The sequence below is a fragment of the Mirounga leonina genome, unplaced genomic scaffold (assembly GCF_011800145.1).
Source record: "Mirounga leonina isolate KUSES-001 unplaced genomic scaffold, KU_Mleo_1.0 Mir_151, whole genome shotgun sequence".
Classification (NCBI taxonomy): Eukaryota; Metazoa; Chordata; class Mammalia; order Carnivora; family Phocidae; genus Mirounga; species Mirounga leonina.
Window position 1 is genome coordinate 7,822,855 of NW_023270377.1, and position 19,788 is coordinate 7,842,642.

The following is a 19,788-nucleotide window of genomic DNA, read 5'->3' on the forward strand; positions in this document are numbered from 1 at the left end:
CTGGGTTTCTTTGGTGTTTCCATTTTGGATTTACACATTTCTTTGAAATTTTAACATTGTTGGTTAGCATTAGAATAAACTGTGGTTGGCCCCAAAACCATTCTGCCTCCTACAGGCAGGGTTGGGCATTGTCTTGGCATCAGGGCCACCCCAAGGGGATGCAGAATGAGGCCCATAGCTACCATCAGGGTTTTAAAGAGCTCTGTGACCCAAAAGGTGTTTTTCCACTGTGAAACTGGGACAGGACTCTCACTGTTGCAGAAACTGTATCTTGAAAAATCAGTCCAATTATAGAAGTGATATATACTTATTGTAGAACATTTGGAAACTATAAAGAAATAGAGGGGAAAATCTATAATCTCAACAACCAGAGGTTACCCCTATAAATATTTAGGTATGTTTGTTTCTTTCAATTTCCTGTGTATTATTTTATATGGTTGAGTGCATTAAGTCTGGATCATTTTGTAATCTGCTCCCCCCTCCCCTTCTCCCCCACTTAACAGTGAAATCCTGGGGCACCTGGCTGGCACAGTGAGTCGAGCATGCAACTCTTCATCTCGGGGGTTGTAAGTTCGAGCCCCATGTTCAGTGTAGAGATTACTTAAAAAATAAAAAAATAAAATCTTAAAAACAAAAACAGGGGGCGCCTGGGTGGCTCAGTTGGTTAAGCGACTGCCTTTGGCTCAGGTCATGATCCTGGAGTCCCGGGATCGAGTCCCGCATCGGGCTCCCTGCTCGGCAGGGAGCCTGCTTCTCCCTCTGACCCTCCCCCCTCTCACGTGCTCTCTGTCTCTCTCATTCTCTCTGTCTCAGATAAATAAATAAAATCTTTAAAAAAAACAAAAACAAAAACAGGGAAATCCTAAATATCTGTCAGTCTTCCAAGCTCAAGTTGAGTTTATTTGCTTGCATCAGGTGTGTACTGATGGGCCTTTGCCAACCAGGGTGAGTTCTCTTGGCATCAAATAAGCCATAGGTGATTTCCAGGTGTGGGATCCCTTTTCTGTTCTGCCATGTTCTGAGAAGGCCAGAGAAAATCCCTGCTGTCCAGGGAAGGAGAGGCAGAGTGCATCTGATGACACTCAGGACAGCCTTTTTGGGCAGAGGTTCTGGGACCATTAATGAGTGTGAAGAAGCCCCGCTTTTAGAGCTGACCTTAATCTCTGCAGCATATGATGCCACTGCCCACCTCTTCCCTCCCCTTGAAATCTCATGCCCATTTTTCTCCTTCCTCTCTGAATGCTTTTCAGACCCTCTCCTCCTCCTTGAATGTTGATTTTCCTCCAATGACTTTTTCTCCCTATAACTTACCTGCTCAGTGGGGAGTGCGATGTGGGGCTCCGTCCTAGGACCCTGAGATCATGCCTGAGCCGAAGGCAGACAGTTAACTGGCTGAGCCACCCAGGGGCCCCTACCAGTGACTTTTAACCTTTTTGAGGAGAAGAGGACAGGGGAGGTCAGTCAGGGCTCTCTTCAAGCAGTGGTTAAAAGATACCAACCTTCTTCCAATAATTACGTACATGTGTACCTACACCTGTGTTGTTGCTTTTTTTTTTTTTTTAGATTTTATTTATTTATTTGACAGAGAGAGACACAGCAAGAGAGGGAACAGAAGCAGGGGGAGTGGGAGAGGGAGAAGCAGGCTTCCCGCAGAGCAGGGAGCCTGATGCGGGGCTCGATCCCAGGACCCTGGGATCATGACCTGAGCCAAAGGCAGACGCTTAACGACTGAGCCACCCAGGCGCCCCTACACCTATGTTTTTATTACACTTTCAGGAAGTTCCCTTGGAACCATCTAGTCCCATGACTTAATTATTATGTGCAAGGCTTCCGTTGTGGAATCTCGAGCCCCACTCTTCCTTCTTCTTCTTCTTTTTTTTTTTTTAGGTTTATTTGAGAGAAGAGAGAGTGAGCAGGCAGGGGGGGGGCAGAGGGAGGAGAGAGAATCTCAAGCAGACCTCATGCTGAGTGCAGAACCTGATGCAGGGCTTGATCTCACAACCCCAAGATTGTGACCTGAGCTGAAACCAAGAGTCAGCTGCTCAACTGACTGAACCACCCAGGTGCCCCAGCTCTTCCTTCTAAATGCCAGCCTGGAAGCTGCTGGACCTCTCCATTGGGATGTCCCACAGGCCATTTCAATGTGTGGTGTTGACGATTGAATTCATCATTTCTCTCCCCAGCTCCTAAACCAATTCTCCCCTGGTTTTCTTATTTTAGTGAATGGTACCATCATCTACCCAGTTCTGTCTCAAGCCAGAACCCTGGCAGTCATCTTGGACTCCTTCTTCTTACTCATTTCCCATTTCTATTTAGTTGCAAAATCTTGTTGATTATACTACTTAACTAAGGTTTCAAATCTTCCCCCTTCTCTACAATCCCATTTGTAGTGAACACTCCGCTAGCTGGGACCACCATCATCTCTTGCTTGAACTTCTACAAAAACCCCAAAATGGCCTCCCTGTTTCTAGTGTCTCCATCTACAACTCTTTGCCTTCAAAGCATTCTCCACCCAACAGAGTGACCAAAAAATAGGGCAAAACAAAAAACTCAAATTAGGACACATTACTCCCCGGCTTAACATTCTTGGCTATTTCATCATTTATAATAAAACCCCAACTCCTCTAACTCAGCAACAAAAAACCAAACAACCCAATTTAAAAATGGGCAAAGGACTTGAATAGGCATTTCTCCAAAGATGAACAAATACAAAATAAGCACATGAAAAGATGCTCAGCATCACTGATCAGTAGGGATATGCAAATGAGATACCTCCTCAGACTCATTAGGTGGCCGCAATCACACAACAAACAGAAGACAAGTGTTGGACAGGCTGTGGGGAAATTGGAACTCTTGTGCCCTGTTGGTGGGACTATAAAATAGTGCAGCCACAGTGGAGAACAGTATGGTGATTCCTCAAAACCTACAAGTAGAATTACCATATGATCCAGCAATTCCACTTCTGGGTGTATACCCAGAAGAATTGAAATCAGGATCTTGAAGAGATATTTGTATACCCTTGTTCACAAGAGCTAAAACATGGACACAACCCAAGGGTCTCTTAGTGGATGAATGGATAAGCAACATGTGGCATATACATATAGTGGAATATTATTCAGCCTTTAAAAAGGAGGAAATTCTGACACATGCTACAAAATGGATGAACCTTGAGAACATCATGCTAAGTGAAATAAGCAGTCACAAAACAAACGAACAAATACAGGATGATTCCATTTATATGAGATACTTAGCATAGTCCGAATCGTAGAAACAGAAAGTAGAATGGTGGTTGCCAGGTGCATGGGAGGGGAAATGGGAACTTCATGTGTAATGGGTATGGTTTTAGCTTTACAAAATGAAAAGAGTTCTGGAGATGGATGGTGGTGGTAGTTGCATACCGTTATGAATATATTTCATACCATTGAACTATACACTTAAAAATAATCAAGATGGTCAAGGTTATGTGTAGTTTACACAGTTATTAAAAAAAAAAAGAAACAGAAAACAAAAACAAAAACAAAAACAAAGCCTGAACTCCTTACCTACCATGGGACTACAAAGCCATGTGTAATAGGAGGTCTCCTGTCTCCCTGATCTCTTATCTACTTTACTCTTCACTGTATACCTGACACTTGCCTTCTTTCTGTGCCTTGAGTCCTTGGACAGAGCTGTTTCTGGAATATTCCCCTCCAAGTCTTCTGACCACCCAGGTCAGAGCTTCAATGTTGCCTCCTCAGAGAAGCCTCTCCTGGCCCACCTTGGAGTGACCACCTCCCCAGTCATTTATGCTTAAGATGGTTTCTGTCAGGTTCCTTCACTGTAATATTACTTGTTTGTAAGTTCTCTCAAAGAGAGATCCTAAGAGACTCTCTAAATATCCTGTTCCTCATCCTACTTTTCCCTAGTAATTTTAGCATCTATTGCTGATTTTTTCCTGAAACAATTATTACTGGGTATCTGCCAAATGGCAGTTTTCAGTTTTCCTCATTCTACATTGATTGGTTGGAATTCTTTTTTTTTATTTTAAGATTTTATTTATTTATTTGACAGAGAGATAGCGAGAGGAGGAACACAAGCAGGGAGAGTGCGAGAGGGAGAAGCAGGCTCCCCGCCGAGCAGGGAGCCCGATGTGGGGCTCGATCCCAGGACCCTGGGATCATGACCTGACCCGAAGGCAGACGCTTAATGACTGAGCCACCCAGGCACCCTGATTGGTTGGAATTCTGTGGGGAAGACTTTTCCCTTCACCTTTTTTTTTTCTTCATTCATTCAAGTATTTATATCCGTGTGGACTCACAGATTCTTGTTTTATTCTATAGCTTCTTCTATGGATTATAATCCATTATGATCATTATTTATTTTGTCTGTCAGGTTGTCCCAGATTTGGCATGGGAGCCCATTCAAGTTTGCCTCCTGTGTCCACTGATATGGGTCCACATGTCCCCGTTAGGATTTGAACCCTTCCTTACCTTCTAGCACCACAAGATGTGGGAGGCTCATCTTGTAACTTCCTTGCCACAGCCCTGAAGATATGGCTATTCTCCAAGAAGCCGTGGTGCTTTTCATTGCAGAATGGCATGAGACACCAAGACCTGGGTGCTGGGTGACATCGTTGGTGCTGGGCGTTAGGACTTTCAGACCCTCTCACTGGACAGTCAGGAAATGTACGTACATACGCATGGATACCTACCACAAGCTGTTCGGACATATTTGTATTTCGAAAACCATGAGTTCACAACGATGCCTCTACTTCCGGTCCAAGACCACACTGTTTATTCTAGCTGACCCCTTTCTGTATTTATAACTGATTTTTCTGATAGTGAGAAATCTGGCTTTCATCACAGTGTATTTATTTACCTGTTTAATGCTAGAATACGCATATTTTCTGCATTTATTTTTTTAAGATTTTATTTTTAAAAGATTTTATTTATTAGAGAGAGTGCACATGAGAGAGATTGGGGGAGGTGCAGAAAGGAGGGAGAGAGACAAGCAGAGCTTAGAGTGCAGAGCCCGAGGGGGCTCTATCCGAGGACCCTGAGATCCTGACTTGAGCCAAAATCAAGAGTCATATGCTGGGGCGCCTGGGTGGCTCAGTTGGTTAAGCAACTGCCTTTGGCTCAGGTCGTGATCCTGGAGTCCCGGGATCGAGTCCTGGGATCGAGTCCCGCGTCGGGCTCCCTGCTCGGCAGGGAGTCTGCTTCTCCCTCTGACCCTCCCCCCTCTCATGTGTTCTCTCTCTCTCTCTCTAAAAATAAATAAATAAAATCTTTAAAAAAAAAAAAAAGTCATATGCTTAACCCACTGATCCACCCAGATGTCGCTAAAAGATTTTATTTTTAAGTAATCTCTATACCCAACGTGGGGCTCAGACTTACAACCCCAAGATCAAGAATTGCATGCTCTCCCTACTGAGCCAGCTGGGTGCCCCCAGTGTTTTTTGAATTTCTGACACACACTTCTCTGAAAAATAAGCCTACTACTTAGAGTACAATATTGTACAGTTTTTCTCCTTTAGTCTTAGAGTGTATGGTCAAAATACTCTCTTCTAAAGTTGCTTAGGTGAGTGCTCCCAGTGTCCTTGGGTTATTATTCATTTGTAGTACACTTAGGGTCATTTGTTCCTGTTCATAGTCCTCTCCGGGTCATCTCCACTCCCCCTCTTCCCCAATTCCTTGTGGATTAACAAATGTGTTCAGAAGTATAAAATCTAGTCATGATTCTAAAAGTCAGAACTATACAGCTGTATCCAGAGAAGTGTGGCTTCCCCATGCCTCCCATTCTCTGGTCTTCTTACCCCGGTCGTCCACCCAGTAACCAATCTCAGTGTCCGCTTTATTCGTACTGTATTTCTTTTTGCACGTGTATATTCTCTGGCTCCCCTTCTTTACACGAGAGGGAGCCTATTCTAGATCCCGTTTGCACTTTGCTTTTTACACTTAAGTTTCTTGGAAATGACCAGTAGACATTTTGAACTATTTTACTTGGGTGCCGCTTACTCAGCAACAGTGTCATTTCATCAAGTTCACTGTCAGTGTCTGTGAAGTTGTTCAATAGTCTTGACTCTGGCTCAGGAAAAACAGCACCCGCTGTTTGGCGGAAGTGCAGGGCTCTGAGGAGGGGAGGCGGAGGGAGGTGAGGCCAGAGAGACAGGCAGAGGCCAGTTTGGCCAACTGCGCCCCCCAGGCACTTGCAGTGTTGGGGGGTTGATACTGGCTGACTGGGCTGGGGCAGGGCCAGGGCGGGAAGGCAGGGGGACCAGCCTGGAGACTCCTGCAGGGATGTGGGTGGGGGGGCCTGAACCGAGGCAGTGCGGGAGGGGATGGAGGAGGGTTACTTCTGGATATGGAGGGATGCCAGACGAAGTCAAGGATGCCTCCCAGACTTCTAGCTTGATGACCAATAGAGAGAATGAGGGCAGAGGAGCTGGTTTGAGGGATCCTGAGGGGTCTCAGTGGTAAGCGGTGGGTGTCATCAGCAGAGACTGGTGCTTTCAGCCAGGGCTGTGCCTGGAACACCAAAAAATAATATTCATGTGGGAGTGGCCTGATGGTAAGTGAAAGAAGCCAGGCCCCAAAGGCTACTTGCTGTATGGTTCCATTTCTATGACCTGGAAAGGCAAAACCATAGAGACAGAGTGGATCAGGGGTCATGGGGGCTGGGAGTGACAGGGGACGGACTACAAAAGAGCATAAGGGAAACTTTGGGGGGGCTGGCAGTATTCTTTCTGGATTATACCATGACTGTACATGTTTACTAAAGCTCATTGAACTGTACACCCCAAAAGGTTGAGTTTTACTGTATGTAAATTACACCTCAGTAGTTGACTTTTTAAAAAAATGGAAGGAAGCCCAGGGGACACTGATGGCTGTGAAGCAGTGAGAAGGTGGTCCAGGGGAGAAGCAGCTAGTCTCGAGACTCTGTGGAATAGAAGGATTGAGTGTCAAATTCCAAAGGGTCAAGTAAGGTAAGACCCAGAAGGTTTCCAGCAGATGTAACAACCACGAGGCCATGGATGAGCTCACCAGAGGGATTACTTTTTCCCCCTATAGCGTTCCCATCCTCCCCAATAGGGTTCCCATCCTCCCCCTGTAGGGTTCTCGTCCTTTCTAGGCTTCCCAATAGACAGTGAGCTGCTGGAGACAAGCATGATCAGGAGCCCCAGGAAGGCTGAGGAAAGGCCCAGCAAAGGGAAGGGCCCAGCACGTTTCTGAGAAATAGCAGTGATAGGGATCCCCGAGGCAGTATGAGTTCTGCCACCCAGCACCGTAATTATGGGGACAAGCGCAAAATGAAAATGCAGGACTCCTGTTCAACAGTTGTTAAGGTTTCAAGACAGGAACAGCGGAGCATTGAGCCAATCCCAGGGCCCTTCAAAATATGGGTCACATACCCATGGAGTTGGCCCTGTTGCCACCCAAAAGTCGTGGTTCCCAAGAAAGCACAGCAGCTATAGGATCTGGCTGGAGAAGCCAGCCGCTGTCTCTTACCAAGAAAGGCTTGGCCCGAACCAGGAGTGCCTTGGCGCTGCCACCTGCTGGCCACATCAGGCCACTGCACCTCCCTTCGGAGAGCAGGACCTTGGAGAGTGGGAAGCTCCGCTCCGATGGCCGGGTGACCTAGCCCTTCCTTTCCCTGAAGAGAAAACAGTCCCAGGGGGCATTCTTCCCGGGGTCACACCAGCCGCAGCACCCCAGTGATGATGGTAGCATTTTACTGTTACATTTAAACCTCTTGGTTCTTTACAATCCCTCAAAATAGAGAATACCCCACATAGATTAGTAAATGAAAATAATTTGAGTTTTCGGCTACTGTGGTTGTCTCCCATGACCCTTCTCTGTTGTCTTAGTTCCCTGTTCACTTTTGAGGGTACCCACTGGCCCAAGTGCTGACCCACCTGGGCCTGGGACTGGGACAGGTGGCTCAGACGCACACCGATCAGCATCATCCCATTACTGGGCCACAGGGTGGGCCTCCAATCCCAGGCCAATGAAGATGCCTTTTTTTGGCGGGGGCTGCTGGAAAAAAATGTTTTCTAGCTCCCTCTGGACCCTAGGGTGTATAGCCATGAGGTTCATCGCTTGACTGCAGCAAAAGACGTTTTGCCACCGTGATGAAAGCTACCACCATGATGAAAGCTGACATGGAATGGTGAGGAAAGAAAGACAAAAAAGCAGGTACGGGGTGCCATTTTTGAGCTGCTGGATCAAGCTAGCCCTGAAGTGGCTGAGAATCGGGGCACCCGGGACTTCGCAGTGCTGAGAGCCAACGAATCCCTTGGATGTTTAAACAGTTTTGAGCAGCTGCTTGCAATGAAAGGTGTCTAATCCCGATCTGCCTCTCTAGCCCCATCTGCTGTAGGTTTTCTTCCTCTCCTCTTGCTCAGGAGTCTTCAAGCCCCTCAGTCCCCCTTGAGTCCTCAGCACGGCACCAGCTCTCTTTCTCCAGGGCCTTTGCACATGCTGTTGGCCTGCCGAGGGCACTCTCCCCTCACCCACCTGGCTGACAGATCCCACCGGCCCTTAAGGTCTCAGTCTAGATGACATCCCCTCAACGAGGCTCTTCCTAACTCCAATTCACTCCAGAAACATTTGCTGAGCTCCTGCTCTGTCACGCATCAAGCTAGGCCCAGCACCCTGTGGGAGCTCTGGAGATGCTGGTGATCTCAGCGGAGGCAACATGAATCAAAGGCTCATGCTCATGTCCCCAGACAAAGAGGAACCAGACCTGGACCAGGAATTGAGAGTGTGGCTGGGTGAGTCTGGAGATTTCAGAGAAAGCCCGTGGGGCTAGAGAGCAGAGTTGGGGAGCTGGGAATGGATCTTACTGTCATGGAAATGCCGACATGATGAGGAGGGTTAGGAATCTAGATATATTGTGAAAAGAGTCAGCTGGCCTTCCATGTTTGCCCAGCTCCTTTCTGATTCAGCTTCCATTGTTGGTTGACATAATACAGTCCTGGTCCAGTGAGAGCTGTATTTCTCCTTGAAGGTTAAATATATTCTTATGTGGAATTTTTTTTATTGTGATATAATTCACATACCATAATATTCACCCTTTTAAGGTATACAATTCATTGTGGGTTTTTTTTGTTTTTTGTTTTTATATATTCACATCACAACTATCTACTTATAGAATGTTTTCATGACCTCAAAAAGAGACCCCATCCCCATTAGCAGTCACTCCCCATATCCCCCTTCCCCTAGTCCCTGGAAGCCACTAATCTCCTTTCTGTCTTTAAAGATTTGCTGATTTTGGGGACACCTGGCTGACTCAGTTGGGGGATCTTGCACCTCTTGATCTGGGGTTTGTGAGTTTGAGCCCCATGTTGGGTGTAGAGATTACTTAAATACATGTTTAAAAAAAAAGATTTGATGGGGCCCCTGGGTGGCTCAGTTGGTTGAGCGTCCAACTCTTGGTTTTGGCTCAGGTCATGATCTTGGAGTTGTGGGATCGAGCCCTGTGTTGGGCTCCCTGCTCAGTGGTGAGTCTGCTTGAGATTCTCTCTCTCCTCCCTCTCTAACTCTCCTCCAGCTCATATGCACTCGCACTCTCTCTCTCTCTAAAAATAGATAAATCTTAAAAAAAAAAAGATTTGCTGATTTTGTATATTTCATATAAATGGAGTCATAAAATATGTGGTATTTTGCATCTGGCTTCTTTCACTTAGCATAATGTTTTCAAAGTTCATCCATGTTGTAGCATAGATAAATACCTCTTTTTCTTTTTAAGTAATCTCTACACCCAACGTGGGGCTCAAACTCATGACCCTGAGATCAAGAATTGCATGTTCTGGGCGCCTGGGTGGCTCAGTTGGTTAAGCGACTGCCTTCAGCTCAGGTCATGATCCTGGAGTCCTGGGATCGAGTCCCACATTGGGCTCCCTGCTCAGCGGGGGTCTGCTTCTCCCTCTGACCCTCTTCCCTCTCTTGCTCTCTGTCTCTCATTTTCTCTCTCAAATAAATAAATAAAATCTTTCAAAAAAAAGAATTGCATGGGGCACCTGAGTGGCTCAGTTGGTTAGGCGACTGCCTTCGGCTCAGGTCATGGTCTTGGAGTCCCGGGATCGAGTCCCATATCGGGCTCCTTGCTCAGCAGGGGGTCTGCTTCTCCCTCTGACCCTCCCCCCTCTCATGTGCTCTCTCTCTCTCATTCTCTCTCTCAAATAAATAAATAAAATCTTTAAAAAAAAAAAAAGAATTGCATGTTCTACAGACTGAGCCAGCCAGGTGCCCCGAAATTCTCTCTTTTTTTCTTTTGTTGAAGTCCAGTGTATCTATTTCTTCTTTTGTTGCTTATATCTTTGGTGTTGTATCTAGGAAATCATTGCCTCCTCTAAGATCAGAAAGACTTATGCTTATGCTTTCTTGTAAGAGTTTGATAGTTTTAGTGCTTATATTTAGGTCATTGATCCATTTTGAGTTATTTTTTGTAAACGGTGTGAGATAGGGTCCAGTCTCACTCTTTTGCATGTGGTCGTCCAGTTGTCCCTGAACTATTTGTTGAAGAGAGTCTTTCCCCGCTGAGTTGTCTTGGCACTTTTGTTAGGATCAGTTGACCATAAATGCATGGGTTTATTTTTGGACTTTCCAATCTATTCCATTGATCTGTATGTCAGTCTTGATGCCAGTACCACACTGTCTTGATTACCACAGCTTTGGGGTCAGTTTTGAGGTAAGAAAGAGTGTCCTCAGACTTTGTTCTTTTCCCCCACTGTGTGGCTTATCCTGGGTCTTGCATGTTCACATGAATTTGGGGATCAGCTTGTCAGTTTCTGCAAAAATAGCTGGAATTTTTTTTTAAAGATTTTATGTATTTATTTGACAGAGAGAGACACAGCGAGAGAGGGAACACAAGCAGGGGGAGTGGGAGAGGGAGAAGCAGGCTTCCCGCCGAGCAGGGAGCCCGATGTGGGAATCGATCCCAGGACCCCGGGATCATGACCTGAGCCGAAGGCAGACGCTTAACTGCTGAGCCACCCAGGCGCCCTGGAATTTTTTTTTTAATAGCTGGAATTTTGATAGGGATTGTGTTGAATCTGTATATCTATTTGGGAAGTATTGCCATCTTCATAAAATTAAGTCTTCCAATTGACAAACACAGGATTTCTTTTAATGTTGCTTTGTAGATTTCAGTGTATGATCTTATACTACTTTTGTTAAACTTATTCCTAAGTGTTTTATTTTTTTGATGCCAGTGTAAACAGAATTGTTTTCTTTTTTTTATTTTTAAAGATTTTATTTATTTATTTGACAGAGAGAGACACAGCGAGAGAGGGAACAGAAGCAGGGGGAGTGGGAGAGGGAGAAGCAGGCTTCCCGCAGAGCAGGGAGCCCGACGCGGGACTCGATCCCAGGACCCTGGGATCATGACCTGAGCTGAAGGTAGACGCCTAACGACTGAGCCACCCAGGCGCCCCAACAGAATTGTTTTCTTAGTTCCATTTTTGATTGGGGCACCCGGGTGGCTCAGTTGGTTAAACATCTCTCTCTTTTTTTTTTAAGACTTTATTTATTTGACAGAGAGGGAGAGACAGAGCATGAGCAGTAGGGAGGAGGCAGAGGTAGAAGCAGGCTCCCCACTGAGCAAGGAACCCAACACGGAGCTTGATCCCAGGACCCTGAGATCATGACCTGAGCAGAAGGCAGATGCCTAACAGACTGAGCCACTCAGGTGCCCCAAGCATCTGACTCTTGATTTCGGCTTAGGTCATAATCTCAGGGTCGTGATATTGAAACCTGTGTTAGGCTCCTCACTCAGCATAGAGCCTGCTTAAGATTCTCTCCTTTTCCCTCTGCCCCTCCACCCTGCCCACACACATGCACCCTCTCTCTCAAAAAATGGTTAATTCCATTTTTGATTGTTCATTGCTATTTTATAGAAGTAAAATTGATTTTCGCACACTTTTATCCTATAGTCTTGCTGAACTTTTTGTTAGCTCTAATAGTTTTGGGGGGAATCCTGTTGGATTTCCTATATATCAGATAATCTCATCTGCAAGTAGAGATAGTTTTACTTCTTCCTTTTCAAACCAGATGCCTTCCCCACCCCCATTATCCTGGATAGAACCTCCAGTACAATGTTGAAGAGAAGTGGTGAGAGTAGACATCCTTGTCTTGTTTATCTTTTTTTTTTTAAAGATTTTATTTATTTATCTGAGAGAGAGAGAATGGGAGACAGAGAGCATGAGAGGGGGAGGGTCAGAGGGAGAAGCAGACTCCCCACTGAGCCGGGAGCCTGATGTGGGACTCGATCCCGGGACTCCAGGATCATGACCTGAGCTGAAGGCAGTCGCTTAACCAACTGAGCCACCCAGGCGCCCCAGTCTTGTTTATCTTAAGGGGAAAAGCTTTCAGTCTTTCACCATTGAGTGTGATGTTAGCTGTGGAAATCTTGTAGATGCCCTTTATCAGACTGAGGAGGTAACATTCTATTTCTTTGTTGAGTGTTTTTATCAAGAAAGGGTGTTGGATTTTGTAAAATGCTTTTCCTGCATCTGTTGAGATGAGTATATGGTTTTTGTCCTTTATGGCTGACACATTTTATTTTTTATTATTTTTTAAAGATTTTATTTATTTATTTGACAGTGAGGGACATAGCGAGAGAGGGGAGACAAGCAGGGGGAGCAGGAGAGGGAGAAGCAGGCTTCCTGCCAAGCAGGCGCCGGATGCGGCTTGATCCTAGGACCGTGGGATCATGACCTGAGCTGAAGGCAGACGCCTAATGACTGAGCCACCCAGGTGCCCGGTTAACACATTTTAAAAAGCAGTTACCTGTGCAGGGTAAAGGAATAGGAACCAGGAAAATGGGAGACAGGAGTGCAAGAGATACTTTTTACCATCTATCCTTTTATATTGTTTGGTTTCTTGAATGTATTTCTTATTTAAAAAATTAAATTATCTTTTTAAAAATTGTGATAAAATAAACCTGAAATAGAATTTACCATCTTAAACATTAAGTATACAGTTCAGTAGTGTTAAGTATATTCACACTGTTGTGCATCTAAGCCCTGGAACTTTTTTATCCTGCAAAACTGAAATGCTATACTCATTAAACAATAACTCTTCATTCCCCCCGCCCCCCCCCCCGCCATTTCCCAGCCTCTGGCAACCGCCATTCTATTTTCTGTTTCTATGAGTTTACTCTGGGTAACTCATGAAGTGAAAGTATACAATATTTGTCTTTTTGTGACTCTCCTATTTCACTTAACATAATGTCTCCAACACTCATCATATTGTAGCATGTGTTAGAATTTCCTTTCTTGGGGCACCTGGGTGGCTCAGTTGGTTAAGTGTCTGCCTTCGGCTCAGGTCCTGATCCCGGGGTCCTGGGATTGGAGCCCGGCTTTGGGCTCCCTGCTGAGCAGGGACTCTGCTTCTCTCTCTGCCTCTGTGCACTCTCTCTCTCTCTCTCGTCTCAAGTAAATAAATAAAATCTTTAAAAAAAAAGAATTTCTTTTTTAAGCCTCAGTAATATTCCATTGTGTGTATATATCTCTCCATATATCACATTTTGTTTATCCATTCACTTAAAATTTTTTTTAACATTTTATTTGAGAGAGAGAGCATGAGCAGGGGGAGGGGCAGAGGGAAAGGAACAAACAGACTCCCTGCTGAGTGGGAGTCCCTGCTCAGGCCCCTGAGATCATGACCTGAGCCAAAATCAGACACTTAACCGACTAAGCCACCTAGGTGCCCCTATCCATTCACTTGTTGATGGGACATTGGGGACCTTTTGGTTGAACATGAGTGTGCAAATGTCTTTGAGACCCTGCTTTCAATTCTTTTGGATATATACCCAGAAGTGGTATTGCTGGATCATATGGTAATTCTATTTTAATTTTTAAAAAAGATTTTATTTATTTGACACAGAGAGAGAGCATAAGCAGGGGGAGCGGAGCAGCAGGCATAAGGAGAGGGAGAAGCAGGCTCTCTGCTGAGCAAGGAGCCCGATGCGGGGCTCGATCCCAGGACTCTGGGATCATGACCTGAGCCGAAGGCAGCCCCTTCACCAACTTAGCCACCCAGGTGCACCTCTATTTTAATATTTTGAGGAAATCATCATACTGTTTTCCATAGCAGCTGCACCATTTTACATTTCCATCAACAGTGCACAAGGGTTCCAGTTTCCCCGTATCCTCACCAACACTTTTTTTTTAAGTGTGAGGTATAAATTATCTCTTTAAAGTTCAGGTTTCCAAATCTACAAAGCTGAGGTCTAGACCCTCATCTACTTTCAACCTTACCTTTCAATCCTTTGCACAGGGCAGGGCCCTAGAGCCAGGAGGACAACCAGAGGATTGGATGGGGACAGAGGCTGAGGCCAAGTGGGGGACAGTGGAGATTCAGGAGAGAGAGGACCTGGCTGGGAAGGGTGCCCCTGGTCCGACAAGGTGGCCATGGGCTGGGGTTAGACTCTAGGACCTGGAGACAGCTGGAGTATCTGGGATCTCCATAGTCTCTGGAACACCGGTTGGAGTTCTGGGATCTCCATGGCTAGTCATGAGGTTCCTCCAGTAGCCCTATGGCATGTGGGCATCATTCATGGAATCAGTATTTACTGAGCACCAATAAAAGGATGAATCCTTTTAGGATAAATTCTGCATAACCTCAAGAAGCTCATTGCTGAGCAGGGAGCCCAATGCAGGGCTCCGTCCCAGGACCCTGGGATCATAACCTGAGCCGAAGGCAGATGCTTAAGTGACTAAGCCACCCAGGTACCCCTGTTCATGTATTTTCTCATATTAATTTTGATTTTTAAATCTTGCATTATAGTATCATGTTGATTACCGAGTTTGGCCTTAAATTTTGCATCCAACTGCCTCATTTGCCCTCATCCTACTCATGGTCCTGTGCCCCGCTAAGACCTCCAGGATTTAGCCAACTGGACTGTTGGCCTTTTCCCAGTAGGCCCCCTGCCTGAGATGACCTCCCCCATCCCTGGCCTCCTGGTCAACTCTCGGGACTCAACCATCTCTTCCAGGAGTCCTCCTGTTATCCCTAGAATGGGTTGAGTGCTCTTCTTTGCCCCTAAAACACCAATCACAACACATATGGGTGAGTATGCGTACAGATCCCAGCAGAGGATGGAAGGGAGGAGGAAGAAGGCTGGGGAGAAGATGCGGTCAAGAGAAAGAAGCCACAGAGAGGTCCAGAAAGATAAGATCTAAAGTGTCCTTTGGGCTAGCAACCAAGGGGGTGTATGGGGTCCCCCCAGAGCGTGGGGCTGGAGGCCCCTGCAGGGCCTGAGAGGGACTGGCACATCTTTTCTCAAGGATTCCAGAAGCTTGCTCCAGTGAAGGATAATAGAAAAGAGGAGGTATTGAAATGGAAGGTGTGGCTGAGGGAGATCATTGCAGTGGGCCCCCAGCAGGGTGGGGAGGGCTCAGGAGAAAGGGTGTTGTTTTAGAAATGATTCCAGCTTCCCCTGGAACCTTGAAGGGGAGCTAGGGACTTGGCTGGATATAAATCAGGCTGGGAGAGTGCCCTGGGGAGGTCTGTTTTCCTCTGTGAAGTAGAGGGTAGGGTAACAGTCCAGAGGGAGAGGAGGGGGAGGGGAGGAGCCCCTGGAGAGCAGAAGCGGATTGGTGCTGGGGAGGTGGGAATGAGAGCCTTTCTGGGCCCCTGCTTGGAGTAGGATGGTTGTCCCCCAGGCTCTGTCTCCTGGGGGACAGGCCTGGCCACTGGTGCAGTGGGGAACTGAGAAGACAAAGGCAGACACCCCAGGCCTCTGGGCTCAGGGACCAGCTGGGTGCCCTGGAGTTGAGGCTGTGAATTCCTCTCAAGGCCAGTGGGGTGCTCACTGCTGCCTTGCACCCTTCCTTCCCCTCCCCCTGCCCAGAGCGCTGACCCTCTGCTTTGAGCAACTGCCCCGGAAGCCGCCCCTGTCCCTCCACCTCCGCCGCGGCCTTTCAGTGGACTAGCCTTCCACGGCTGAGCGTCTGCCTTCGGGCTCGGGTCCTGATCCCAGGGTCCTGGGATGGAGTCCCGGGTCGGGCTCCCTGCTCCACGGGGAGCCTGCTTCTCCCTCTGCCTCTGCCGCTCCCCCTGCTTGTGTGCTCTCTCTCTCTGTCAAATAAATAAATAAAACCTAAAAAAAAAAAAAGGCAGTTTTTCTTGCTGGTTGGGGCCTAACTGAGGCATTGGGTTCCTGGAGGTCTGGATCTGGGAATTGGAGTTTACCCTTCTGAAGATGTATAGACTCCCTCCAGTGGGCTGTGGGACCCCCTCACCCTGATGTGAGGCCCACTGTGGCCGGCTGGGTCTTGGGGGTGCAGAGGTGCCCTTGGGTGCCCAGAGTGGGCCCCTCAGTGCGGACAGGTGCAGTCGGTAGTGGGGAACTGACAAGAGGGCTGTGCCGAGCAGCGGAAGAGATGGCCAGTGGCTGATCAAGGCAGTACCCGCGGCTGTGGGCTCGTGTCAGAGGCTGGTCAGACTCCCAGTAGGAAAATTCGAGGAAAAGAATTAGAGCGATACCCAGTGGATGTGGTGACCTCACACCTCTCCCACATCCTCCTCCTCTGCCGAAATGTAGAGTGCTGTCTCAGCCCCGGAGCTCTGGGGGCAGCAGATAGCCCCAGCCGGGGCAGGTGGGATCACCCTTGGCTGGAGCTGACACCAAAACCCCCACACTTGGCAGAGCATCGATTGAAATGTGAAAGATCACACACTTTGACCCCACTGTTCTCCATTTAAGTATTCTACAGGTATAATTGTAAATGTGCAAAATAAAGTGTGTAAAAAGTTTATTTACTATGGCAGTTGGTAGAAGCAACACATAGCAAACAAACCCAGATGCCCAGAAGTAAGGACAAATAGTTAAATAAAGGATCCTTCCACATGAGGAATGCTCTGTAGCTATTAAAAAAGACGAGGTAGCTCTGCCTGCACTGATGTGGAGTTCCAGGATAAATCTAGTCAATAAAAAAGGGCGAGTCCACATGAGTGTATAGTATGTAGATAGCATTTGTGGTCAATATAATAAATACGCACGTGTCTATTTGCAAATGCAGTGACTGGATCTGGAAGGATATGCAAGAGACTGCTGCTGGCATTGTCCTGGGACACAGTGGCCAAGGGACATGGAGGGAGGAGACCATTTACTGTGCATCTTTTTGAACTCTGTGTACTTTTATACCATGTGTGTGCTTTGCAATACAACAAGTAAGTCATTTTTAGAAAACTTAAAAAAAAAAAAGCAGCATTTGGAAACCAAACTCCTATGCTCTTGCCACTCTACTCTGTGTAGACCCTGGGATCCTAGTTACAGACCCTGCGGTCCTGGTTATCCCTCTACAGGGATAGAGGAGAGCATTGGAATCCTGGCAGCAGGAGAATCACACTGGAGGGAACCTTATTTAAGTTTCTGGGCATTTGGGTAAGCCACTTATGGTTTCCTTTCTGGAATCTCCGATTTAGAACCCCTGAGGATATGGATCTGAGCCATCTTGGCTTTACTCTTAATACTTAGTCATAGCCTTGGAAAAGGGAAAAATAATTCCTGCCTTCATTGAATAGATGAAAAACACAGGCAGAAGGGCACAGAGTGGAGAGGCAGGATCTCTTGTTTGCCACCCCGTTATATGCTAGGGCAGGCTCACACCACAATTTCCCTTCATCCAAGGTCTAGTGCATTTGGACCTTGCAAGGGAGGTCCACCCTGCCTGCTCAAAGCCATCATCTGCTCTTTCCTGTTCTGGCTATAAGCAATTTATTTCATCTGGTGTTTACTCACCTTTCATTTATTTTTAGATGCTCTGCGTTTGTCTTTTAAATTTCAGCTTTGAGGTATAATTGACATTTAAAATTGTAGGATATTTAAAAGTGGACGCATCATGGTGATTTCATATACTAGACACTGAAAGGGTTCCCCTGGTTAGTTAATTGACATATCCATCACCTCAGATATTTATCTTTTCTGTTTTGGTGAGAACACTGAAGTTCTACTCTTGGCAAATTTCGATTATACAATATGGTATTATCAACTGTTGTCACTATGTTTTACATTTGCTCCTCAGACTCCTTTATCTTTTTTTTTTTTAAGATTTTATTTATTTATTTGACAGAGACAGTGAGAGCAGGAACACAAGCCGGGGGAGAGGGAGAGAGAGAAGCAGGCTTCCCGCTGAGCAGGGAGCCCGATGCGGGGCTCGATCCCAGGACCCTGGGATCATGACCTGAGCCGAAGGCAGACGCTTAACCGACTGAGCCACCCAGGTGCCCAGACTCCTTCATCTTATAGCTGAAAGTTTGCACCGTTTTACCAATCTCTCCCTATTTCCTCAATTCCCCAACCCCTGGCAACCACTTTTCTACTCTGTTTCTAGGAGTTAGATTTTTTTTTTCTTTTCTTAGGCTTCCACATATAAGGGATAACATGCAGTATTTGTTTTTGTCTGGTTTATTTCACTTAGCATCGTGACCTCCGGGTCCATCTACATTGTCCCAAATGGCAGGATGTCTTTCTTTCTTTTGACTGAATAATATTCCAATTGTGTGTGTGTATATATATATATATATACACACACACACCACATCTTCTTTATCCATTCATCTGACAGGTTGTTTCCGTATCTTGGCTATTGTGAATAATGTTGCAATGAACATGGGCGTGCAGATAATCTCTTTGAAATCCTGTTTTCATTTCCTTTGGAAATAAACCCAGAAGTAGGACTGTTGGATTATATGGTAGCTCTATTTTTTAATTTTTTGAGAAACCTCTATATCATTTTCCATAGCGGGTGCACCAATTTACATTCCCTTGCATACCTTTTATTTTTATTTTTTTTTTAAAGATTTTGTTTTTAAGCAATCTCTACACCTACCATGGGACTCAAACTCACAACCCTGAGATCAAGAGTTTCATGCTCCACCAACTGAGCTAGCCAGGTGCCCCAACCTTTGCATGCCTTTTAATTCAATCCTTGGGCATTTAAGAGAGTGTCCCCTCCTTTTCTCCTACCACTCTCTCTGCTCAGTAAACTCCCATCCTGCTCCCTCCCTTTCCTTTCAGAAGACAACCTCCCATTCTCCCAACAGACGGGAGCTACCATGATTCTGACACCCACACTCTGTTCAATGAGTGGATGTTTACTAAGCACCTTCCACGCACCAGGCACCATCTGGGCACTTAGGAGGCACTTACTGAGCCAGACTGACAGGTCAGCCTTGCTGCTGCCGCCCCCCAGCCTACAACCTGGCATAAACTTACTGGTAGCTACACAGATACTCTTACCTTTAGTCTCAAATTGGTCTGGACCAAGGGGTGGCCCCTTTATTCAAGAATCCTTCCTCACTTAATCTTGTCCTCTCCTTTTCTTTCTGACCTTCCAGTTCTTCCTCTACTGGCTCCTTCGCCACAGGCTGTCCCAAAGTTCATCTTCCTCCTTGAACAGCATCAGTAGGGGGAACATTCTCTTTCCTTGGCTTCTAAAACTACCCTCCCTGCGGCGCCTGGGTGGCTCAGTCAGTTAATTGTCTGACTTTGGCTCAGGTCATGATCTCAGGGGCCTGGGATTGAGCCCTGCGTGGAGCCCCGCCTTAGTGGGGAGTCTGCTTGTCCCTCTCCCTCTGCCCCTCCCCCCCCCCGCTTGTGCTGTCTCTCAAATAAATAAATAAAATCTTAAAAAATAAATAAAAATAAGACTCCCCTCTCTGGCTCTGCTTCTGCCTCTGGGCCTTCTTCCACTTCCAGATGTCTCCTACCAGGCCTGGGCTGCCTCCTCTCCTCATTCTGGCTGCTATTCTGGGCAGGTTCCTCATACAGCCTGTGCCTGTGGTCATGTGACCATCT

At 46.5% G+C, this 19,788-nt stretch overlaps 1 protein-coding gene across 3 annotated transcripts in view; it reads left to right on the plus strand.

Annotated features, from left to right (window-relative positions):
* The window catches only part of LOC118011951 (nucleolin-like), a 33,801-nt gene extending 17,810 nt beyond the window's left edge, over positions 1 to 15,991 (plus strand). Inside the window, exons 6-7 of one of the 3 annotated variants that reach the window (XM_035006898.1) lie at positions 14,980 to 15,053; positions 15,838 to 15,980. In XM_035006898.1, the coding sequence (XP_034862789.1) occupies positions 14,980 to 15,053; positions 15,838 to 15,858 (95 nt within the window). In that variant the 3' untranslated portion in view covers positions 15,859 to 15,980. Of the gene's footprint in view, positions 1 to 4,521; positions 4,917 to 14,979 lie in introns of those variants that run through there. The other 2 variants (XM_035006896.1, XM_035006899.1) reach the window with 2 other exon arrangements.
* The last annotated feature ends 3,797 nt before the right edge of the window (positions 15,992 to 19,788 follow it).